The 25,660-nt window shown below is 44.9% G+C and overlaps 2 protein-coding genes across 7 annotated transcripts in view; one reads left to right on the forward strand and one right to left on the reverse strand.

Annotated features, from left to right (window-relative positions):
* The window catches only part of SDR42E1 (short chain dehydrogenase/reductase family 42E, member 1), a 326,449-nt gene that overhangs the window by 41,847 nt on the left and 258,942 nt on the right, over positions 1 to 25,660 (forward strand). The gene's annotated exons all lie outside the window — the stretch shown is intronic.
* The window catches only part of PLCG2 (phospholipase C gamma 2), a 239,888-nt gene continuing 224,331 nt past the window's right edge, over positions 10,104 to 25,660 (reverse strand). For 5 of the 6 annotated variants that reach the window (XM_068259935.1, XM_068259930.1, XM_068259933.1 and 2 more), the window contains exons 32-34: positions 25,042 to 25,214; positions 18,912 to 18,959; positions 10,104 to 10,791 (exon numbers count right to left, since the gene is read on the reverse strand). In XM_068259935.1, coding sequence (XP_068116036.1) covers positions 18,914 to 18,959; positions 25,042 to 25,214 — 219 coding nt within the window. In that variant the 3' untranslated portion in view covers positions 10,104 to 10,791; positions 18,912 to 18,913. The remainder of the gene's footprint in view (positions 10,792 to 18,911; positions 18,960 to 25,041; positions 25,215 to 25,660) is intronic. The other variant, XM_068259934.1, reaches the window with a different exon arrangement.

Consider the following 25,660-nt stretch of genomic DNA (forward strand, 5'->3'; position numbering starts at 1 on the left):
TCTGACCGACAACGGGAATTGATCAGGAACAGTTCGGATATAGATAATAATGAGGACAGCCGACATTTGTAATGAAGGGGAAAGTGAAGCATTCACACAGCAGGGCACAGGACTGTACTCATACCTGACTCTGTTAAGTTCCCCAGAGCTACTCCATGCTCTGTACACATGCTGCTGCTACACCCAAAGTCAACTGTAGCAGGGAAAGACTTAACTTGTGCCGGTCCCCAGACACCGCACCGGCCCTGGTCTGAGGGGGATTCTGGGCAGCTGTAAACTCCCCCTGCGTTTGCCTATGTCTATGTACATGTTTTTTTTTATGTCTTTTAACCACAACGCCACTGAGCACGCTGTAACTTTTTTGATATACAAAATAGCCACCTACAGTAATCACTATGATGAACAGGGGCAAACGCAGGATTTTTAAGGGGGGGGTTCCTGAAAGGTCCAGAAGCACGTATGTCCCGAGTGCTTCCGAATACAGGTGGCTCCATACTGCCCATGCACAGAAGTGCGCTGGCGTATTACGGAGCTGCCTATCTTTGGAAGTACTCAAGGACACGAGTGTTTCTGAGGGCTTCTGGTAGCAGCAAATGTGAACGGGGTACAGCGCTGGAACAACTCCCCAAGAGAGGAACAGGAGATAGACTTAGTTTGGACAATTCAGTGGAATATGCTACATAGTTTCACATAGCGCAAGCGATACCCATATGATGCAGGGATATATGCATCTGCGGAAGATGGCGGCGCTATATATATAAATACTAAATAATAATATTTTGCCTCACCAGGATTGCACTTTTATTTAGCTTTCCTGTATGACAAGAACACACAGCCAGCTCTAGGGGAAGAGGGAAACAAAGGTGAATGAAGGAGGGCTGGTGCACACCAAGAGGGCTTCTGAGCGTTTTTCAAATCAACAGTGATTTGAAAAGCGCTTGGCTAATGTTACCCTATGAGGGTGTTCCCACAGCAGCGTTGTGATTTTTTCAAAATCGCAGGTATACTGCATGTAGCATATTTTTGAGCAATTCATTCAAAAATCGCTCTGAAAATCACTTCACAAAATCACACTCACAAATTGCTAGCGATTGCTATTGTCATTGTCATTAGCCCAGAGAGAGGAGTGGAGAAATTGAGAATAGCCTGAGATGGAGCAGAGAACTTATCTGTATTGAAGTCCCACATCACACAGGCTACTTGCCTGTAATCGGACTCCTGTCCCTATCAGTCTCTCACACAAGTCAGAAAGAAGCCCTCCTGGAGTCTAGGGACTGTCAAAAACTTTTCAGCTTGTTATCCACACCTTATCCACACATGCAGTCATAACAATGGGGAGAGACCAGACAGATGTTTGCCCACAGACCCTGAGTCCAGGCAAGCTCTGCATCATGCTGTGCATATTTACCAGCTTGCCTGCACTTTAATTTCATCATGTCTGACACTTCTGTGCTGTGGAGAGTCCAGGACTCCATAATCAACATTCTCTCACTGCAGGCTGCATCTTCTTGTGAAGGTTGTGAGGGAAGCTCGGCTGCCTCTCTCATTCTATTAGCTGGAGGGAGGCACCAGAAGTAAGAAGGGAGGGAGAATGAGGCTGTTTATATTATGCAGGCTTCCCTGGCTGAATACACAGCTCAGTGCAGGGGGGAGGTTCCAGACACCCGGAATAGCCCCCTGAGTTCGCCAGTGCACCCCCAAGCTTAACATAAAGAGCCAACATATTACGCAGCGCTGGACATTAGTTTAGGTTACAGACAATATTTAGGGGTGAAATATAGCAAAATGACAATACAGGAATACAAGAAAGACCAGATCATGCAGCACAGTATGAGTACAAGGTAATGCTTAGTCAGTCACTGGATGGGAGCATGGAGATTAGGCAAGTTAGGTACACTCAGATGCATAGCATGGGTTCACAGCAATGGAGGTACATGATCAGGTAGGACACAAAAGGAGGAGGACCCTGCCCAAAGGCTTACAATCTAGAGGGAGAGGTAAGGACACGAAGGGTAGGGGACCAGAGTTCAGAGCACTTGTGAGGGGTAGTAGGCCAGAGTGAAAAGATGAGTTTTGAGGTCCTTCTTGAAGATGTTGAAGGAGGGGGCTGCCCTGCATGGGACTGGGTGATGCGGGGGGCAGTCAGGCGAAGTTCATTGGAAGAGTGAAGTGAGTGGCTAGGTGTGTACCTCTGAGTAAGAACGGAAATGTAGGTTGGACAGGTTTTGTGGACAGATTTGTAGGTCTGACACAGTATCTTGAATCTGATTCTGGACTGGATAGGAAGCCAGCGGAGGGATTCAAGGAGGGGATTCGCCAAGGTGGAGCGATGGGAGCAGTGGATAATTCTGGTTGCCGCATTCATAATGGACTGCAGTGGGGCTATTCATAGGGAGACCAGACAGAAGGGCATTGCAGTAGTCAAGGCGGGAATTTATGAGGGCATGGATGAGGAGTTTGGTGGTGGCAGAGGTCAGGAAAGGGCGAATCTTACAGATGTTATGAAGGTGGAAGTTGCAGGATTTTGTGAGGTTTTGGATGTGGGGAGTGAAGGAGAGTGCGGAGTCCAGGGTGACACCCAGACAGTGGGCTTGAGAGGTAGGGCGAATGGTAGTGTGGTTAACAGTGACATGCACATCTGGGAGGTTCATGGATGGCCGGGGTGGGAAGATCATAAATTCCGTTTTGTCTAGATTTAGTTCCAGGAACCTAGCGAATATCCAGGAGGAGATGGCTGATAGGCAGGAGGAGACCTTGTCCATGGTAGTGGTGCATACTTTTTATTGTCTGTATGCTTCACTGTACCTCACTGTATGTGACGTAACTACCGGTGTAACTTGTGTTACAACTTTTTTTGTTCCATTGCGTTAAAACAGGAACACAATGCAGCTACCCACTGTGAACCGACCCTGAATTTTATTTCGCTTTTCTTTTTTTCCCTTTAAATAGTGTAATTAAATTATTCTCAATATTTAAATATCTGGTTTGTACTCTTTTTTTTTTTTAATATATATTTTGGGAACAAAAAACCCAACACTTGTTTATTGTTGATGTTCAAGTTTGGCATAGCGAATTCAGAACACCCAAATACTCCCGATTACCGCTGTTCAGCACCAATCAAGTGCACAGGGTCAGGAGGAGGAGTTGTTTTTGCATTGTCACATTGCATTTAGCAAAGTCACGTGACATGCAACATGACACTCAACAATCCAGTGAACTCCTTCTAGCCCTGTGCGCTTGTTCAGTGCTGAACGGCGGCAGTCGGGAGTATTTGTGTGTTCCAAATTTGTTGTGCTGAATTCGAACACCAATGCTACTCTTGTTTTTAAAGTGAATGTTTACCAATTTAAAAATAAAAAAGTCTGATACCTAAGGAGAGGGAAGGCTCGGTCCTAATGAGCCTCCCCTCTCCTCTCCCGGTGCCCGGTCCCGCGCAGGATCCCCCGTAGCAGTATTCAACCAGTTCGGTCAAATACTGCCACTTCCGCAGCCGAAGGGAGCTTTCGGAAACCTTCGGGAGCACTCGGGCTCCCGAAGACGGGCCGCTCCATACTACGCATGCGCGAGCGCCCTCTATGACGCACTCGCGCGTGCGTAGTATGGAGCGGCCCGTCTTCGGAAGCCCGAGTGCTCCCGAAGACCTCCGAAGTCCCTGCGGCGGCGGACGCGAACGGGGAGCCAGCGCAGCACCGAGGGCACCGGGAGAGGAGAGGGAAGGCTCATTAGGACCGAGCCTTCCCTCTCCTTAGGTGAGTATCTGACTTTTTTATTTTTAAATTGGTAACCATTGGCTTTAAGGCCAAGAACAACCAAAGCTCACAGCTTAGAACATTGTAAAGTAAAATGATTTGTGATTGGATATTGACTAATTACCACAATTGTGCTTCTCATCACAAGGAGAATTCAACTTGTGTAAATCAATCCTCTGCTATGGGACATTGACGCCTGCCCATCCCCTCCAATTACATGGGAACTCTGTGGAGCACGAGTAGGCATGAGATGCAAATTTTTCTGAGTTTATGCAAATTGAATGAAAATATATGCAGCTTGAAAATGGACCAATCAAATCCCACTCAAGTTTAACCACTTGCCGACCGCCCACAGCCCATGGGCGGCGGCAAAGTGGACGCCTAAAGGACCGCAATACGCCTTCAGGCGGCGCGTCCTTTAGGCATGCCGGGGGAGCGATCGCGTCATTGATGACGCGCGCTTCCCCCGGCAACTGGCTCCGCCCACCCGCCGTAACATCCCGCCGGCCATACGGAAGCGCCGGCGGGATGTTAACCCCGCGATCGCCGCATACAAAGTGTATAATACACTTTGTAATGTATACAAAGTGTATTATACAGGCTGCCTCCTGCCCTGGTGGTCCCAGTGTCCGAGGGACCACCAGGGCAGGCTGCAGCCACCCTAGTCTGCACCCAAACACACTGATCTGCCCCCCCCCGCCCACTGATCGCCCACAGCACCCCTCAGACCCCCCCCTGCCCACCCCCCAGACCCCTGTTTGCACCCAATCACCCCCCTAATAACCCATCAATCACTCCCTGTCACTATCTGTCAACGCTATTTTTTTTTTTATATCCCCCCCTGCCCCCTCCTGATCACCCCCCCCACCCCTCAGATTCTCCCCAGACCCCCCCCCCCCAGACCCCCCCCCCTGTGTACTGTATGCATCTATCTTCCCTGATAACCTGTCAATCACCTGTCAATCACCCATCAATCACTCATCAATCACCCCCTGTCACTGCCACCCAACAATCAGCCCCTAACCTGCCCCTTGCGGGCAATCTGATCACCCACCCACACCAATAGATCGCCCGCAGATCCGACATCAGATCACCTCCCAAATCCATTGTTTACATCTATTCTCTCCTCTAAACACCCACTAATTACCCATCAATCACCCATCAATCACCCCCTATCACCACCTGTCACTTTTACCTATCAGATCAGACCCTAATCTGCCCCTTGCGGGCACCCAATCACCCGCCAACACGCTCAGATTGCCCTCTGACCCCCCCTTATCAATTCGCCAGTGCATTAATTACATCTGTTCTTCCCTGTAATAACCCACTGATCACCTGTCAATCACCTGCCAATCACCTATCACCCGTCAATCACCCCCTGTCACTGCCACCCATCAATCAGCCCCTAACCTGCCCCTTGCGGGCAATCTGATCTCCCACCCACACCATTAGATCGCCCGCAAACCCGCCGTCAGATTACCTCCCAAATGTATTGTTTACATCTGTTATCTTCTCTAAACACCCACTAATTACCCATCAATCACCCATCAATCACCCCCTATCACCACCTGTCACTGTTACCTATCAGATCAGACCCTAAGCTGCCCCTTGCGGGCACCCAATCACCCGCCCACACGCTCAGATTGCCCTCAGACCCCCCCCCCCCCTTATCAATTCACCAGTGCATTAATTACATCTGTCCTTCCATGTAATAACCCACTGATCACCTGTCAATCACCTGCCAATCACCTATCACCCATCAATCACCCCCTGTCACTGCCACCCAACAATCAGCCCCTAACCTGCCCCTTGCGGGCAAACTGATCACCCACCCACACCAATAGATCGCCCGCAGATCCGACATCAGATCACCACCCAAGCGCAGTGTTTCCATCTATTCTCTCCTCTAAACACTCACTAATTACCCATCAATCACCCATCAATCACCCCCTATCACCACCTGTCACTGTTACCCATCAGATCAGACCCTAATCTGCCCCTTGCGGGCACCCAATCACCCGCCTACACGCTCAGATTGCCCTCAGACCCCCCCTTATCAATTCGCCAGGGCATTATTTACATCTGTTCTTCCCTGTAATAACCCACTGATCACCTGTCAATCACCTGTCAATCACTCATCAATCACCCCCTGTCACTGCCACCCATCAATCACCCCCTGTCACTGCCACCCATCAATCAGCCCCTAACCTGCCCCTTGCGGGCAAACTGATCACCCACCCACACCAATAGATCGCCCGCAGATCCGACGTCCGATCACCTCCCAAGTGCAGTGTTCACATCTGTTCTCTACCCTAAACACCCACTAATTACCCATCAATCACCCCCTGTCACTGCTACCTATCAGATTAGACCCCTATCTGCCCCTAGGGCACTCAATCACCCGCCCACACCCTCAGAATGCCCTCAGACCCCAGCCCTGATCACCTCGCCAGTGCATTGCTTGCATCTATTCCCCCCTCTAATCACACCTTGAGACACCCATCAATCACCTCCTGTCACCCCCTAGCACACCTACCCATCAGATCAGGCCCTAATTTGCCCCGTGTGGGCTCCTGATCACTCGGCCAAACCCTCAGATCCCCCTCAGACCCCCTTCCGATCACCTCCCCAGTGCATTGATTGCATCTATTTTCCCCTCTAACCACCCCCTGAGACACCCATCAATCACCTCCTGTCACCCCCCTAGCACTCCTATCCATCAGATCAGGCCCAATACAACCTGTCATCTAAAAGGCCACCCTGCTTATGACCGGTTCCACAAAATTCGCCCCCTCATAGACCACCTGTCATCAAAATTTGCAGATGCTTATACCCCTGAACAGTCATTTTGAGACATTTGGTTTCCAGACTACTCACGGTTTTGGGCCCGTAAAATGCCAGGGCGGTATAGGAACCCCACAAGTAACCCCATTTTAGAAAAAAAGACACCCCAAGGTATTCTGTTAGGTGTATGACGAGTTCATAGAAGATTTTATTTTTTGTCAAAAGTTAGCGGAAATTGATTTTTATTGGTTTTTTTTCACAAAGTGTCATTTTTCACTAACTTGTGACAAAAAATAAAATCTTCTATGAACTCGCCATACACCTAACGGAATACCTTGGGGTGTCTTCTTTCTAAAATGGGATCACTTGTGGGGTTCCTATACTGCCCTGGCATTTTAGGGGCCCTAAACCGCGAGGAGTAGTCTAGAAAACAAATGCCTCAAAATGACCCGTGAATAGGACGTTGGGCCCCTTAGCGCACCTAGGCTGCAAAAAAGTGTCACACATGTGGTACCGCCGTACTCAGGAAAAGTAGTATAATGTGTTTTGGGGTGTATTTTTACACATACCCATGCTGGGTGGGAGAAATTTCTATGTAAATGGTCAATTGTGTGTAAAACAAATCAAACAATTGTCATTTACAGAGATATTTCTCCCACTTAGCATGGGTATGTGTAAAAATACACCCCAAAACACATTATACTACTTCTCCTGAGTACGGCGGTACCACATGTGTGGCACTTTTTTACACCCTAAGTACGCTAAGGGGCCCAAAGTCCAATGAGTACCTTTAGGATTTCACAGGTCATTTTGCGACATTTGGTTTCAAGACTACTCCTCACGGTTTAGGGCCCCTAAAATGCCAGGGCAGTATAGTAACCCCACAAATGACCCCATTCTAGAAAGAAGACACCCAAAGGTATTCCGTTAGGAGTATGGTGAGTTCATAGAAGATTTTATTTTTTGTCAAAAGTTAGCGGAAAATTGATTTTTATTGTTTTTTTCACAAAGTGTCATTTTCCACTAACTTGTGACAAAAAATAAAATCTTCTATGAACTCACCATACTCCTAACGGAATACCTTGGGGTGTCTTCTTTCTAAAATGGGGTCATTTGTGGGGTTCCTATACTGAACTGGCATTTTAGGGGCCCTAAACCGTGAGGAGTAGTCTGGAAATCAAATTCCGCAAAATGACTTGTGAAATCCTAAAGGTACTCATTGGACTTTGGGCCCTTTAGCGCAGTTAGGGTGCAAAAAAGTGCCACACATGTGGTATTGCCATACTCGGGAGAAGTAGTACAATGTGTTTTGGGGTGTATTTTTACACATACCCATGCTGGGTGGGAGAAATAACTCTGTAAATGGACAATTGTGTGTAAAAAAAATTAAAAAAATGTCATTTACAGAGATATTTCTCCCACCCAGCATGGGTATGTGTAAAAATACACCCCAAAACGCATTATACTACTTCTCCTGAGAACGGCAATACCACATGTGTGGCACTTTTTTGCAGCCTAACTGCGCTAAGGGGCCCAAAGTCCAATGAGCACTTTTAGGCTTTACAGGGGTGCTTACAAATTAGCACCCCCCAAAATGCGAGGACAGTAAACACACCCCACAAATGACCCCATTTTGGAAAGTAGACACTTCAAGGTATTCAGAGAGGGGCATGGTGAGTCCGTGGCAGATTTCATTTTTTTTTGTCGCAAGTTAGAAGAAATGGATTCTTTTTTTTTTTCTTTTTTTTTGTCACAAAGTGTCATTTTCCGCTTACTTGTGACAAAAAATAATATCTTCTATGAACTCACTATGCCTCTCAGTGAATACTTTGGGATGTCTTCTTTCCAAAATGGGGTCATTTGGGGGGTATTTATACTATCCTGGAATTCTAGCCCCTCATGAAACATGACAGGGGGTCAGAAAAGTCAGAGATGCTTGAAAATTCACTTTTTGCACCATAGTTTGTAAACGCTATAACTTTTACCCAAACCAATAAATATACACTGAATGGGTTTTTTTTTATCAAAAACATGTTTGTCCACATTTTTCGCGCTGCATGTATACAGAAATTTTACTTTATTTGAAAATTGTCAGCACAGAAAGTTAAAAAAATCATTTTTTTGCCAAAATTCATGTCTTTTTTGCTGAATATAATAAAAAGTAAAAATCACAGGAGCAATCAAATAGCACCAAAAGAAAGCTTTATTAGTGACAAGAAAAGGAGCCAAAATTCATTTAGGTGGTAGGTTGTATGAGCGAGCAATAAACCGTGAAAGCTGCAGTGGTCTGAGTGGAAAAAAAGTGCCTGGTCCTTAAGGGTTAGAAAGACTGTAGTCCTCAAGTGGTTAAATTGATTGGCACATTTTCAAGCTGCATATATTTGCATACATGTGCATTAACTGAAAAATTTGCATCTCATTGATCATTCCTACATGTGAGTAGAAATTAAAGTGCTCATACATCTAGCGATGATGGGCAGATTCACCAAGAGACAGATCTCTCTGATCGAATCTTATAGGAGAGATCCGTTGGCTGCCCATACACCGCCAGTCAACTCCCAATTGATTTCAGCATTAAATCTCTCAGGAATAGGCCTTGTGATGCCACCTTCACCGCTGTCCCTGAAAATGTTAATGTGGGCCTCCAACCCCCCTCTACCTCGTGCATTGTAATCTCACCTGCTCTACCTGCAGGGACACCTGGCCTCGTCCCCTGCCTCCCCCAAGCACTGCTGTCACACAGGTGGTGGCGTGTATTGCCCACGGCGGGCATATGATGTTATACATACTCACCTGGTGGCGCTCGGAAGAAGCAGCCGGAGCAGGCGAGATTACAATGCATGGGCACATTTACATTTGGGTCAACAGCGCGTCAGGGTCTGTTGCGTTCGCCTGGTCATCTGGATATTGCACGCTGTTACCACTGTGTACCCGATCGACGTCAGACCGAGATTTTCCAGCATGCTCGACCATCAACACATTCATTTCATATTGGCCTGAAATCAGTCAAATCATCGATCGGGCATGCTTGTTGCTGCACATATTTTTATCCGATTCGAGAATATTATCGAAATGGACGGCCGATTGGGCCACAACATCAATAGATGTAAGGCCAGTTTTAGGGATAAGCATATTCGCCAAATTCGGAATTTCTCATTAGAATTTCGCAATTTTGAGTTGAAAGTCTATATTTAAAACTTTATATTTCTGGCAGTGCATTTAGGTGCTGAATTTGGACATCGCTCCACCTATGGCATTACATCCAATCGATCAATAGGCAGATCATTTCACCCATGGCATTCCAACCAATCAATAAATCATACAGAGGGTTCTACCTATGGCATTAGATCCGATCAATCAGGCAGCTCATCCCACCCATGTCATTACATCTAGTCAATTAATAGGCAGATCATCCTACCCATAGCATTACATCCAATCCATAAATCAGACAGATGATTTTACCCATGGCTTTATATCTGATCAATCAGGCAGATCACCTATTACATCCAATTGATTAGGCAGATCATTCCACCCATGGCATTACATCCGTTCAATAAATCCAAAGCACGCTTCTCCATAAATTATCTCTCAACGAGATGACCAAGTTTACTGTTTACAATGTTTCTCAATTCAAAGTGAAATAAAATAACAAGACTAAAAGAAGTTAAGAACAATCTGACAAGTCCCCATGGAATGAAATCTTTGGAAGAACCATGTATCTGTCTTGTTTATATGCATGGTTCATGTGGCTCTTGTTCTAAAGTTATGGACATTTACGTATAGCCACCTTTTCCAGCATTCTTGACCAGTTGGCAGTTCATGGCAGTGCAAGACATCCACCATTCCTGGATGGGTCAATTTTCCTGAAATGTCAAATAGTATTTTAATGGATCTCCATATTGACAAATAAAAACAAATAAAACCCATCTTTGGCTGAGCCACGCACAGATCATACATGAATCCTCCGTTTCTTTTGACTTTTGATGCATTCAGCCTCACATTGACACTAATTACAACAGCTGTCCTTGATCGTATTTTTCTAAAATAACTCCAAGACATTCGAGCGTAAAAAAATTATTACTAAGGCACCATTTCCAACAGACGTTGTCCTGGAGTGTTGAAGAGTATCCAAGCTCTGTTGATGTTCTTCATAGGGAATGTTCTGTTGACCACAGCCTGGATATTTTAGAAATCTTTCTTAAAAGCTGTAAGTTGTTAGGAGTAAAACTTGCTGTTACTTATACGTTTTTCTCCTAACCTTGAAGGAGAAAAGAAATACAAACATTAGAATGAGAAAAGTGTGGTTTAACCTAAGCTAGCCATGATGAGGACTGCCTAAAGTGTGTGGACAGTACCCAAGGCATCAAGCTATGTTTGTCCAGACCCCAAAATTCTAGTCTTTTGCATTGTGTAACTCCTTGAGATTAGCTTGCAGGAATTATAATGACTTCCTCCAGCCCTGTGAATAGCTGTTACTTCACCTATATATGGTGTTCCATGGCAGGTAAGGGGGTAAAACCAGTTTTGGCTCTTCCCACTGTTCAAAGGATAAACAAACTTACAAATACAGGTAAATCTAGAGGGAAAGGTGATTTTTTTTTTAATCCATTCTTTTGGAAGCTATGCAAGGTGTAATTACGTGTCAGAGCGCATGTTATTTAGGTCTGGTCCTATTATTTTTAATGCTATTTTTGTGCATTTCACATAAACCATTTTTGCATTATTATTATGATTATTATTACTAGTTATGTTTGCAATGCTAACTTCCTGTGCCAAAGAAAGATACTGATTGACTGGATAGAACAACATTCCTGTGAGCTGCTAAAACTTCTCCTACCCCTCATCACCCTCATGAACTGGTCAGACAGCAGCTGGGAGGGGCCCCAGACAATGTTTCCCTGTGAGCACAGAGCCGATCACCTGACCCTGCCCGCCTCCTGACTCTGCTGCTGACAGAGTTTTGTCCAGCTGCAGCTCAGTGGAGTCATACAGTGGTTTGCAAAACTATTCGGCCCCCTTGAAGTTTTCCACATTTTGTCATATTACTGCCTAAGCCTGCTTTAAATTTCTCAATAACTTTATCCCTGACCTGTTTGGTGTGTTCTTTGAACTTCATGGTGTTGTTGCTCCCAATATTCTCTTAGACAACCTCTGAGGCCGTAACAGAGCAGCTGTATTTGTACTGACATTAGATTACACACAGGTGCACTCTATTTAGTCATTAGCACTCATCAGGCAATGTCTATGGCAACTGACTGCACTCAGACCAAAGGGGGCTGAATAATTATGCACACCCCACTTTGCAGTTATTTATTTGTAAAAAAAATATTTGGAATCATATATGATTTTCAGTTTCACTTCTCACGTGTACACCACTTTGTGTTGGTCTTTCACGTGGAATTCCAATAAAATTGATTCATGTTTGTGGCAGTAATGTGACAAAATGTGGAAAACTTCAAGGGGGCCGAATACTTTTGCAAACCACTGTATCTTCCTGTGTGCAGCCTTCCTGCTCAAGGTTTAATAAACTAGAGTAAGGTCCAATGATGTAGTAAGCTTAACTGCTTCTGGACCGCAGTGGTTGAAATCTACGTCCTGATTGTGGCCGTTTACTTCTGACAGGACATAGATTTCAAATTCCCCGCCGCACGCTCACATCGATCGCGTCGTTCTCTCGCTGCTGCTCACTCACCCTGCTGTCAGTATGACAGAAGAGCTCTTTGAGCCGGTCAGGAGCGGATTTCATTGGCTTCTGACCCTGTCATAACTGTGAGCCTATCTCATTGGCTCACATTGATCACAGGGTCAGGATTCAATTAAGAAAAAGGACATGACTGCCTCACAGAGCTCTGCCGTTGGCAGAGCGGATGGGCTAAGGCGACGGATGTTTGATGTGAACGGCGTCAGCGGCAATTCCTTGCGTCGTGACCTCGCCGAGCCCTGGTATTTAGTGCCAGCAGTCTCTGGTCCTTAAGGGTCCAGAGACCGCTGGTACCGAAGTAGTTAAACATCAAAGATAGTAGAATTCAAACTGGATTTAGGTCACTGTGTAGTATGTAATGTCATATTCACAGAAACCCACGATTTGGTGGTGCACTTTCAATTTCAGCACTGAGAATGGTATTATTAGGGACAGGCCCTGTCATAATCTGAAATGTCCGTTTTTTATCTGTCGGTTGCCCATTCCGCCCAAAACAAAGAAATCTGCTCTTTAGTGGGTTTGCATTTTAATCAGGATGACTGGAGCGATCCTTAGAGCTAACATTTGCACAATTAGTGGTAATTAATCTCACATTTAATTAACTTGCTGCAGGATCATTACTGGCATGGCATATGGTGCAGTAACAGTAAAATTATTGGATGGGCATTAGGGGGAATATTCATTCCAGATAAGGGAATTAAATAGTATATCTTAGCTGATTAAGATCTATTTGTTAATATTCCTTAATGGGAATAAACTAATAACATGATTCGGGGAAGCTTTCAGGGAAATATGGGAACATATCCCAGTCTGTTCATCTGTGATTTCTGAGCATGTAATTATTTCTTCTGTAGCTATTGACGTGGAAGCTCAACTTCTGCTGATGTGGATGAAATTGAGAGTTGCAAGAAACTATCAGGTAAAAGCTACAGGTGGCTTAACCACTTCACCCTAAAGGCTATTTTACCCTTACTGCCAGGAGCAATTTTCCCCATCAGCGTTCCTCCCATTTATTTGTCCATAACTTTATCATTGCTTATCACACCTAAATGATCTATATCTTGTTTTTTTTCGCCACAAATTAGGCTTTTTGTAGGTGATACTTGCTGTCAGTAATTACTTTTTTTCTATGCATTTTATAGTAAAAAAACAAGAAAAAAAATTAAAAAGTACACCATTTCTCCAATTTCATCCCCTAGAATTTTAAAATAAACAATACTACTGTGATGATTTGCTCAGCTGCCTGTGCAGGCAGCCAGCTTTTTGACCATTGTTTTGATTTGCATGCTGCAGGACTCTGGAAAGAAGAGCTTCTGTCAGTTTTTCAGCTTGTGCTTGCAGAGGAATTTGCATACGTTGTCATGCAAATTGCCTGGCCACATTCATTGGAGGCGTGTACTATAAGTACTATGTCTTTCCCACAATGCTTCGCGGTTCATAAGGATTTTGTCCTGTGTAACACTACTGCCGGGAGTGTCAGCCATGCTCTTTGTTTGAAGTTCAGCTTAGAGTAATTCCTGAATCTGCGCTAGGCAGGTTTTCCCTAGTGCAGTTAGGATTGTATTATCTGTATTGCCTGTTCTGTCTTGTCTTGCCTGTTGCCATTGTCCAGTCCCTATGGTGGTCGACAGGAAATGGTTCTGATCTCTGTTCTTGGAGTATAGCTGGTGCAGCGGTTGCTACCAGCTATCTCTTCTGTTCTGTCTCCTGGGATCGCGCTAGCTACTTTTCGCTAGCGCTGGGGATCCTTCTGTTCTGTCTCCTGGGATCGCGCTAGCCACTTTTCGCTAGCGCTGGGGATCCTTCTGTTCTGTCTCCTGGGATCGTGCTAGCCACTTTTCGCTAGCGCTGGGGATCCTTCTGTTCTGTCTCCTGGGATCGCGCTAGCCACTTTTCGCTAGCGCTGGGGATCCTATCTCTCGCTTGTCCCTGTTTTCGTGTGTCTGTCTTGTCTGCTACGCTTGCTGGAGGCTCGGTGAGGTAACCGTTAAGCAAGCGTACGCGTCCTCTGTTTCATGTTTGTCTGTCAATGGTTAGTTAGGCGTGCTTGTCTCTATTGTGCTTATCACGTGGAGACCGCGCATAACCGCGTGCACTGTTGCGAATGAGTGCGGTGTCCGCGGTTAGCTAGCGTTTGTTATTTTCCTTGTTATTCTCATTGTATTATTTGCTGTGCCTTTGCTAACCTCGTATTCTGTTCTGATCTGCCTTGTGTCACGTCTGGCGATCGCACCTCTCGCGATCGCGTTCCTATTTAATATCTGCTGTTGTGTGTGCGCGGTCCCGGGGTGGCGACTAGATTGGCGCACACACATACAATCTGTCCCTTTGCTCGTTCTCATTCGCATTCGCCTCTCTTGCGATTGCGTTCTGCGCTTCGTACAAATTCCGGTCTGGCATTTGTGGAGGTACAGAGGATTGGTTCCTCTGCACTCCCCAGCACCATCTGCCGACAGGAATTTTCCCTCTACGGGTGTGTAGCACCTTTTGCTGGGTGCCTGCAAATATACGCTTGTGGAGGATTTCCGCCGTGTCAGCGCACGCGTTGTGCGCTGATCACGGAAAAAGTTCCACAATCGTTACAACTACAGAAAATAAAACCCACACATGTTATTTGTCCCGGTTATTACAACGTTTAAATTATATCCCTAGTACAATATATGGTGACAATATAATATTCGGAAATAAATCTGTATTTTTTGTGTTTTGTGTTGTTTGTACCCTATAAATAGATACAAGCCCTTATTTGCTAAAATAACAGCAATATATCCTCATGACAGAAATATACCCTCATTACATACATAAGCTCAGTCCCTAAGTGAACTATTTATGTATTTGTTTTTAACTGTCACTTTTTTTTTTAACACATGTTTATGTTTGGCAACAATGGGGTGGGGGAGGGAGGTTGTATAATAGCCATTATACCATTATTTTTTAACTTCAATATTACTTTTTGGCTACTAGATGGCACTATACTCTTTTCTGGAAGTTACCAGGAAGTGTTCAATTGTTGTTCTTTTTAACTATATTTTTACTTTTATGAATGAACATGCCTCGTGATTCGAGGCATGTTTATTCATTTACAGCACTTCGATTGGCTCAGGGAACACGTTTCCCTTCACCAATGGCCTACACGTTAATCCCGCCGTGAACTAGCAGCAGGAGCATGACCATGCTCACCTGCTGCTGCAACAACACTGGATGCATACCTGTATATGCTTCCAGATTGATTTACTGTGGCTCAAACTGGGTATGCGTCCATTTTGAGTTGAGTGGGCTGAAGGGTAACTGCACTGCCGCACACAAATACTCTGCCTCCACTGGACCTGCTGCTTGGGATGTCCACATACAAAGTTCTAGCCACTGCGGGCCAAACTTCTGATTGGCTGCCCTTGTGATGACAAATGTGTTCATTGGCCAGGATGTGCTGTCAAACCAGAGCTTTTGTTTTCATCAGAGTGACCAATCTAAAGTACATAAAAGTTTGGATTAGTGTAAAATGTTGCTGTGTGGGATACTGGGATGGGATTGCTGCAATTCTTCTAATGGCTCTGGATCCTGCAAATTCCCAGAGAAGTGTACCATTAAAGGACACTTGAAGTGAGAGGGATATGGAGGCTGCCATATTTATTTTCTTTTAATCAATACCAGTTGCCTGGCTGTCCTGCTGATCCTCTGCCTCTAATACTTTTAGCCATGGAACCTGAACAAGCATGAAGCAGATCAGGTGTTTCTGACATTATTGTCAGATCTGACAAGATTAGCTGCATACTTGTTTCTGGTGTGATTCAGACACTGCTGCAGCCAAATAGATCAGCAGGGCTGCCAGGCAACTGGTATTGTTTAACAGGAAATAAATATGGAAGCCTCCTTTTTACCCTCCCTTCAGTTTCCCTATAAGGTGCTACAGGACACCCCTACATGTGCATAACATATGTGTCCTCTGTTTTTCTGCCAACATCATAGTTCCCTCATTATACTGCATCCCACTATAGTGCCCGTTACAGTGCCTCTGTTATACTGCACCCCATTATAGAGCTCCTATCATACTTTTACTGTACCCAATTATTCTGCTCACCATCATAGTGTGGATCAGGTAATTTGGGTGCCTAAATCATAAGAGGGCTTATACGCAAAGTTACAAGTAGCTACATTTCCTCCCACATCCCAAAAAACATGATTATACGTTGGCTTCCCACTAAATTGTCCCTAGACTAGAATACATGCACTATACGACGAATCAGTTCATCTCGGCGCGCGGCTCAGAGCCGACCGCCGAAGCTGGGCGCCGTCATAGCAGCAATGCTATGATGTGTGCACCTTGTATCAGTAATTTGGGGCGGCTGCCAGACCCCGAATTACATCTCCCACCAAGATGAGACAACTCGGAGGGGGAATCGTATTTAACGCAGCCTGTGAGTTTAGCGGCAGTAGGGAAAGCTGTCATTTGCTCTCCCCGCGCCGAACTGAGCGGTGCCGAAATAATATGTACTCCTATACGATACATACATGCATAGACATATGACTGTGGTAGGGATTACATTGTGAGCCCCTCTGAGGGACAGTTAGTGACAAGGCAATATAAATGACTATAAATATACTCTCCATAGGTTGCCATAATCAAATATACTCTCCCCCCCCCCCCCCCCCCCAAAAAAAAGAACCCAAAACGCCTTCCAAAGACTATCCTAACATGGAAGACAATTAAAGGCTATTATTATCATTTAGTTTGATGGACATGTATGCGTGGAGTGTCGTGAGGATTACCGGTATATGAACACTTTCCGTGCACATTGCCCTGATGATGCCCTTAAAGAGAACCCGAGGTGTGTTTAAAGAATGTTATCTGCATACAGAGGCTGGATACAGCCCAGCCTCTGTTGCTATGATGTGATTTATGAGGGATTGCAGAGTGCAGAGGGACCTTAGGGGGGTTTGGGATAGCAACAGAGGCTGGGCTGTATAGGCAGATCCAGCCTCTGTATGCAGATAATATTCTTCAAACCCACCTCGGGTTCTCTTTAACAGTGTGAAACCTGTCAAGAATGTGGTTGGAACATTAACATCAGATCTTATGAGTATGGTTAATAAAATCACTGCGAGCATTTAATGTCCTTTGCTTTCCCTTTTCCCCATAGCAGTGATCTAAACTAGCTGAGGGTGGTGAGTAACATATAAAACAGGTCTGAGTTTATACGACACCTATAAGATTGTTCTCATGTCCCTACTACTGGAGCAGCGCTGTGTATACTCAGAGCAACAGAGGACTCGTGGAAGTGTCTATGACTCTGCAGTGAGAGCACAAGGATTTTTGTATACATTATCGTTTACCGCATGCTTACTGCTGATATACCACACATTTTACCACATTTTTGGAAATGTGGAAAAATCTTTCAGAATTAAACAAGAAAAAATAACGATTAAGGTATTTTCCAGACTATTACCTCAAACCCCTACTATTTACCACAAACCCCTAGCAGAATCAAGCCCATTGTCTCAGATGCATGCTGGGAAATAACTCTCAAACTCACAACTAAATGTTTTGTCGCAACAATTTTCTGGTTCACCAAACAAACTCTTTATTCCATCCTCGGTTTCACTTTCCTAAAGATTTGCAGTTGGTGCTCAAAACAATGCAAATTAACAGCAATTCCCAACAGTAAAAACATGACATACACACAATATATAACATACAGACAAAAAGCTTGACCGTCAGTCAGGATGCGTGTGATGCTGATAATAACGTGTAAGACAAAATTATATATAGGTCATAATTTTAGGTTGTTTTGTGAGTTTAATATGTGGAGAACTTCTGACCCTCCATGTAGTAAAATCCTTTTCTAAGATGAGTAAGAATGTGCAATCGGATTGCATGCCTTGAGCTGACTGACTGGAAGGAGTTAATGTACAAAGGTCAGTGGGAGGAGTTGCTGTACAGATAAGAAATTCCAACTATAAAACACTTTCCTACCAGAAAACTGCTTCTGAGAGCAAGAAAGATAAAAAGGGTAATTTGTTATCAGTGAGGGACACACTGTAATTACTTCTTGTTTGAGTCAGGACTGAGTCAGCCACTTACATACTGTACCTGATATTTAACTCTTTCAGGCAGAGAAAGAAAAAAAGGAACTTTGCCTAGTTGGCTGAAGGTGTAATGGTTAAGGGCTCTGCCTCTGACACAGGAGACCAGGGTTCGAATCTCGGCTCTGCTTGTTCAGTAAGCCAGCACTAATTCAGTAGGAGACCTTTGGCAAGTCTCCCTTACACTGCTACTGCCAATAGAGCGCGCCCTAGTGGCTGCTGCTCTGCTCTGGCGCTTTGAGTCCGCAAGGAGAAAAGCGCAATATAAATGTTATTTGTCTTGTCTTGTTTGTCTATATTTGTGTGCTAGGCACTGTACATACACATGTCCATCTCATGTCACATGTCACTTCAGGTATCCTTTAACGATCCTGGTAACAGGAGCCACAGTATTACATTACACCGACAGCTCCACCTATTTGTAAAATCTGGGAAAATAGTGGCAACTGAAAAAGATTGCATCATTCTGAGTTGGAGATTTCTGCTGAGGCGTTACTACATGGAGGTCAAAATGGAGTATTGAGTGGAAACCCACTTTAATGAGGATTGCAAGTTTCCTCTTCCCAGAGCACATATTTTTGTAAGGTGTCAGTTACCTTTAATTATCAGGCAGCCCTTGATGATTATGCTTGTGGGGCCCTGTTCTGCAATAAGAGAGAGATTAGGAGTAATTTCTGACAGATGGTAATATTACAAACAACTTCAGCTCTTCCTCATCGCTGTCTATCACTAGTACTAGCCAGAGTCTCTAGATAAATTACACACAGTGAGGTGAAGGGTAAGACCATTCAGAATGATTCTGTTCTGGGAAGAACCAAATCAGAGGCCTGGTGCACACTGAGCGGTTTTTGTAGCGTTTTCCACACCGCATCCACCCGTGAAACCGCTTGGCTAATGTATTTCAATGGGATGGTGCACACCAGCGGTTTGAGGTTTTTAGCAAACCCCAAACATGGGTCCTGTAGCACTTTTGTGGTTTGCAGAAGCGTTTCTGCCTCAATGTAAAGTATAGCAAAAGCTCAAACCACTCTGGAAAACGCCAGATCAGAGCGGTTTTCCAGGCGTTTTTGTTACAGAAGCTGTTCAGTAACAGCTTTTACTGTAACAATATTTGTAATCTGCTACACAAAAACGCTCCAATAAATGCTAGGCATGTTTTCCACTACAGCGTTTGCGATTGCTGAATCGCAAAACCGCAAACCACTAGTGATTTTAAAATCGCTACGGTTTTCTTTTTAACATAGGAATCGCAGTAGGTAATTTCCACTACCGCGATTCGTTTTTTACTAAATCGTGATGTGGAGCGATTATTGCCGCGATTTCGCTATGCAGTACAATCGCTAGCGTTTAGCGCTACTGCCAGCGATTGCTAGTGGAAAAACATGCCTAGAATCGCTCTGAAATCTGCTCCAAAAACCTCTAGCGTTTTGAGGTTCTGCTAGCGGTTTTGGTGTGCACTGGGCCTAAAACTGCTTCTTCCTCTCTTCTTATGGTGAGTTAAAATTTGTAATATCCACATACACAGGATGTCTCATAAATTCATATTAGACTAAGGCCTTGTTCACATCATAGATGACAAGTGCTGTTTTTTTTAGCACCTCCTGGCACTTACCTGTGCGTTAGGGATTTCTTTTGTAAAGCGCTTTTCTAAGCACTGTTGCAGAGCGATTAGTTTTTTCACTTCCTGTTGTCAGTCAGGAAATGAACTCTCTCACCCGTAAATGAATAAACACAATGCATTTATTCATGAAAGCGCTGGGGAAAAATCGCTATACAAAGCGCTTTTTCAAGCGCTTTGCTATTTCCCTATACCTTCCATTGAGGCAAATCGCCCAGAAAATGGTACAGGCAGCGCTTTTGGTGAGCAGATCGGAATCGAACCGCTCATATGTGAACACTCTCATAGGGAATCATTGCACAAGCGCTTTTAGGGCAATTTTAAAAATCGCCGGTGCTTAAATAAACCTGAAAATGCTCTAGGTGTGAACAAGCCCTAAGGCCCAATTCACACTTAGAAACGCAAAACGCCGGCGATTTTTTTGGGGCGTTTTGCAGGAGTGTTTTTTCCGCGATTTTACATGGAAAATTCACTGAACACTGCGGCGATTTTGCCACGATCGCGTTTAGCGCTTCTATAGCACTGAAACGCCATTGCCGGGAAATTGCCTGAAAATGGTGCAGGCGATGCGTTTTTGGGCAATTTGCGGCGATTAGCACAAATCACCCAAGTAAGAACGGGCCCATAGGGTTACATTACACTAACACTTTTAAAAAATGCTAGCGTTTGAGCGTTTTGATGAAATCACGGCAAAACGCTCTAGTGTGAATGGGCCCTAAAGGTGGCCACACCATACAAATAAAAGATCCAATTTTACACCAATTACGATAATTACGATCGGTTGTCCCAAAAAATTTAAAGCTTTTTTTTTTTCATTCGTTCGAGAAATCTAATTGAATTTCCCATTTTTATTTGATAAAAGAGGATCGGGAGTGTTTGATTTTTCTGATCAATTTTTATCAAAATTGTATGGTGTGTGGTAGATTGTCAATTACTTGATGACCCAAGCAATTTTTTCTGAGTTTCCAATCTTTTTTTTTTTCATAATTGGGGAAAAGTTTAACATAGGTGTGTGGGTACATTGGTCAGATTTTGAAATGCTACAATCAGTCAGAAAAATTGATTGCAATTCTTGAATTGAAAAGACTTGCAGTTGGGGCGAAGGAGGAGGAGGGCCCCCCAAGCCTCTTTGCCCCCCCCCCATGGCAGGGGTTGCAGGAGTGATTGTTACGCCTATGCTTTGGGGCCCCATAATCTCTAGCTACGCTACTGCTCTTGTCCTTAAAGGGAATAATGTGTGCGATGTCACACACGCGCCCAGCAATCACATGTGGCGTACGTGTGTGAGGAAGAGGATGGAGCAAGCACCGCACACCAACAGGTAAAGTACTCATGCACGGGCAACAAGGGCGGAACAGCGTCAGGGGCAGCGAGGCAATGAGGTGGCGTCACTAGGCCGATTCGCACAAGATTTCATACTGATATCGATCAGGAATCAGCCTGTGGTGTATGGCCAGCTGACAGATCTCTCTCCAATCAGATTTGATCAGAGAGAGATCTGTCTCTTGATTGCTTCTGCCCATCATCACTAGATGTATGGCCACCTTCAGACAGACGAATCGATAGTTAATCAGAGACAGACGCTCTACAGCTGCAAACATCTAAAGGGCCAACATTTCTTATAAAGACGTTGTTATTCCAAGTGAATGGTTAATTTAATCACAGCTCCCGGAGATCCCATTCATGCTGCAGATTTATAAAGTGGAACTACAGTTGAAGGTTTTACATAGCATAAGACGGGGTTAGAATATCTGGTCAGGTTTTTTTTATTGCTATGTGTTACCCTGTTGTGGAGTTTCAGGTAACTTCCTGTATTGGTAGGTTGGACAGCTCTCATGTGAGTGCTGCTTCCTGTCTGACCTCATTCCTCATTTGGTCAATTTCCTGCTACTTACAGAGTATCTCTGCTGCCAGAGGCGTAGCTTGGGTTTTCAGCGCACGGGGACAAAGGTGTTTGTGACCCCCTCTGAATAGTCCTGCGGCACATGGCCATGCAACATGAATGTGGGAGTGGTCATGGGTGAAGTCAAATGTGCAAATGCTGCTTAGATAGCCATATGTGCCTCCTTCCCCCCTATAGATAGACCCATGATGTGCCCCAATATCATATGTGTCCCCCTTTAGATAGCCAAATGTGCCCCCTTCCCCCCGTTTAGTTAGCAAAATTTGCCCCCCTTCGCCTTGTTCAGACAGCCAGATGTAACAGCAGAAGACTCATTGGCTCCACCATTCCATTCATGACATCATCTCTCCTTTGCAGAGCGCCTAGCGTCCTCTCCTTGGTAACAGCAGCGTCTCTTGTCACATGAAGCCACTGTTACTAAGGAGAGGATGCTGGACGCTCTGCAGGGGACAGCCAGCACTTCGGGCAGCCAGCAAGCTTTCTTTCACCCACGTGAAGGTGCATGGCCAAGCTGAGCATCCTCACAATGCTGCACCTGGGGATCAATGACCCCCTTGCCCCCCATAGCTATGCCTCTGTCTACTGCTGCTACTGATGGGCTTTTAAGAATGTTTTCCTCCACAACAGGTTATGACACAAGAAAAGACTGCTAGTTAATAACAATCAAAGGAATCCCAGACACAGACGGTCCCAGACACAGACAGACAGACAGACACAGAGATACATAGACACCCACGGACAGACAGGCACTAATTGTTTTCAGGACCAAGTGCAAAAGGAGAGTGAAACCAACTTTGCCATCACCACTGAGGACAGAACAGACCTGTTTACTGAGGTATCTCCAGAACTGGTGATCCAGCAAACCTTGACTGAGTTCATTGTTGGCCGACTTTTATCTAATGTATCTAGATACCTTAAAGAGAGCCCGAGGTGGGCTAAAAAAAAAAAAAAAAGCAGGCTACCTGATCCGTGGGGCTGAGCGGATCAGGTAAGCTGCAAAAACTGCTGCTCCTGTGGGCTGCACTGGCCTGCTTTCACTTGCGTGACCTATAGGTCACGTCGTGGGATGAGAGATTCATTCTCTCATCCAGCATGCAGGGGGCCGGGGAAGTGGCAGGGGGCGTGGCCAGGGGAAGAGAGCTGCCCAATGGCAGCTCTGGAAATCCTGTAAGAACGCCCCTGGCAGGCTTTTTGAACATGGAATCCCTCTCCCTGTGTTTACCTCAGAGATGGGGGGCTCTAGCGTGGCGTTGGGGGGCAGAGAAAGGCATGGGGGGGGGGGGCACAAAGGCATGTCATGAGGCAGAGAACATACCTCTGTGTCCCATATGCCCCCCATTTGCCCACCTTGGGTTCTCTTTAAGGCCCCCACTGTCAGGCGCATCATTGTGGACCTGTAGGTGCTCAGCAAAGACAGCAGGAATAAGCACACTTTCAATATTTAGGATTTGCCACCTCTCACCTGGGCCCATATGCAATTCACTTTTTCACCTGAGTTTTCTCCTAGGAGATAATGTTTCATCTTCAATTTAAAATATCTTTCCAGAACTTTTCAACTAGAAAAGTACCAAAACGTATGTGAGAAAGTACTATTAAAATTATTTTGAGTATTTTCTTGCTTGCTGGTGGCTTAAAATGCATTTTCTTGACAAGTTTAACATTTTCACCTAGGAGAAAACTCAGGTGAAAAAGTGAATTGCATATGGGCCCTGGATCCTAACAGACTACAGTGAGTGATTCTAAGCGGTGTGCTAACTAGCGGTTGGGTCAGTGCAGTGCAAGTTTACAGCATAAATAAACTAAAAATAAGTTCTCACTGCAGACACCTGCACAAGGTGGAAGGAACAACGCTGCTTATTTACTAGCCTTCCAGCGACCCCAACTAGGTTACAATATGACCCAGGGACTTACTAATTAATACGTTTTTAAAAATCCAGTCCAGTTTTTGTAGATAAATTATGATCCTCCCAATTGCAGACACCCTAGAGTGACTGGAGCCAACCGGGGATTAGAGGTGACCCCCAAAGATTACTGGTGACCCCCTAGCTTCTGGAGACACCTTAGAAAATTAGGCCCCGGTGATGTAGTAAGTGAACCACGACACCCAACATAACCAAATAGTAGGATGACCACAACAGATCCATTGCTTCGGAGCACCACAACATCCAGCATGCCATGGAAAAACAAAGTCATCAACATAACTGAAAATGTGAACATAAGTCAGGTTAAAAATGGCATGTCCAATTGAAAAGGACAGATTCTCTAAACCCTTTATTAGCCAGATCTAAGTGAGTATCGGGACTATGGGATCTTGCCAGTCGCTGTACGGGTCCTGTTCTCTCTGCATGATATGCTTCATGTGTGACAGTGCAGGTGAAGTGGTAAGAGTTGGACTGAATGCTGGAGGGTGTTGGAGGATGAGTATCATTACACTCCATGTATTGCTCTGTAGAATTATTCCTTTAAACAATCTCTGGCAGAATAGTGACCCTCCCGCATCAGGAGTAGCAAGTGGAGGAAATGAGCTGAGCTTCGAAGGTAAGTAATCCAATGTACCGTATGTGTGTTATATCCCACATGCCCCTATTAAAGTCTACCTGAGGCAAAAGTAACTGGCAATCCACTTGTTATTCATTTTTTGAGAAGTTCATGTCAGTTTCTTACATATCCTGCCTGTTTCCTAATCTCTTAAGATTAGTTAGATCCCCACCCCTGAGGTTCTAGCTCCGCCTACGAGCAGCCACCAGGAGGAGATGGAGTTTTATGATAGAGAAGCCATTAGAATTGGTGAGGATCACAGAGTTGGGGGCAGACAGGACAAGGGACTCTCATCACTGCAGTCTACAAGACGAGGGTGACCTATCTCAGCAGCAATCACCCATAGCAAACACATCAGTCTAGGGTAAATAACTCATTTCAATAGTCATAATAATCTCAGTAATTTTTTTTTTTTTAAAACCAATGAGTTATTTAATGTGGGTTCTAAAGTAACTTCTTCCCAGTCCGCCTGGAACAGAGCTATGGTGCTGAGGTCTGGCACACCCTTCTGGGTGAATCTTTTGTTGCTGAAAAAATGAAATGTAAAAGTTTTACTATTATAGGCATGAATAAGCAGGGGATGGAAGGTATAACCACACATTGTTGTGGTGCCCAGAGGTCACACATTGCTGTAAGAAGGATAGAGGTAGATAAGTGTTCGGCTTACCTCTTGGCAGCGGCCGGCGGGATGACCATCAGTCTGCTATCACCCGCTGGGAATCTCCCCATGGCTTCTCTGCTAGGAGCACGTATTTTTTCATGTGTGTCATACAGAGACACCTCGTTGTTTCGTGCCGTATTCAACTGTCCAGATGAGAAGTACAGGCCCTCTTCATTTCCCTAAAGCCACAAGGACACACAGTTATCCACAATTCTGCAAGCATGGGGCCAGGACCCAAATGAGAGATTCTCTGCTCCTAGTCTGGTAGAAATAGTACAAATGGGATAAAACTCTACTGAAGAACATGTTCATCCTCTAAGATAATGTTTTGATGAAAACACTGAATGAGGCCTATATTCCCCCCCACTCCTCTGAATGACTCGAGGGCCACACTGTCTTGCATGAGAAAAACAGGCCATTACTGTGTGGAGAAACGAAGATGCTCCTTAAAAAAATGACCCCATTTTCCTAACTGACAACATAATCAGTGGCATAATTTAGACTTCGTAAGTCTCTTAAACATCTCGAGTTACGGAGGCCAGAATATTGTGCAGCGGAGCCATCTGCGGGTCCGTTATCTGCCGCTCATGGTCTAAGTGTCTGCAGATGTGCTTTTCATCCAAGC

This window comes from Hyperolius riggenbachi, chromosome 11 (assembly GCF_040937935.1).
Source record: "Hyperolius riggenbachi isolate aHypRig1 chromosome 11, aHypRig1.pri, whole genome shotgun sequence".
Taxonomy (NCBI): Eukaryota; Metazoa; Chordata; class Amphibia; order Anura; family Hyperoliidae; genus Hyperolius; species Hyperolius riggenbachi.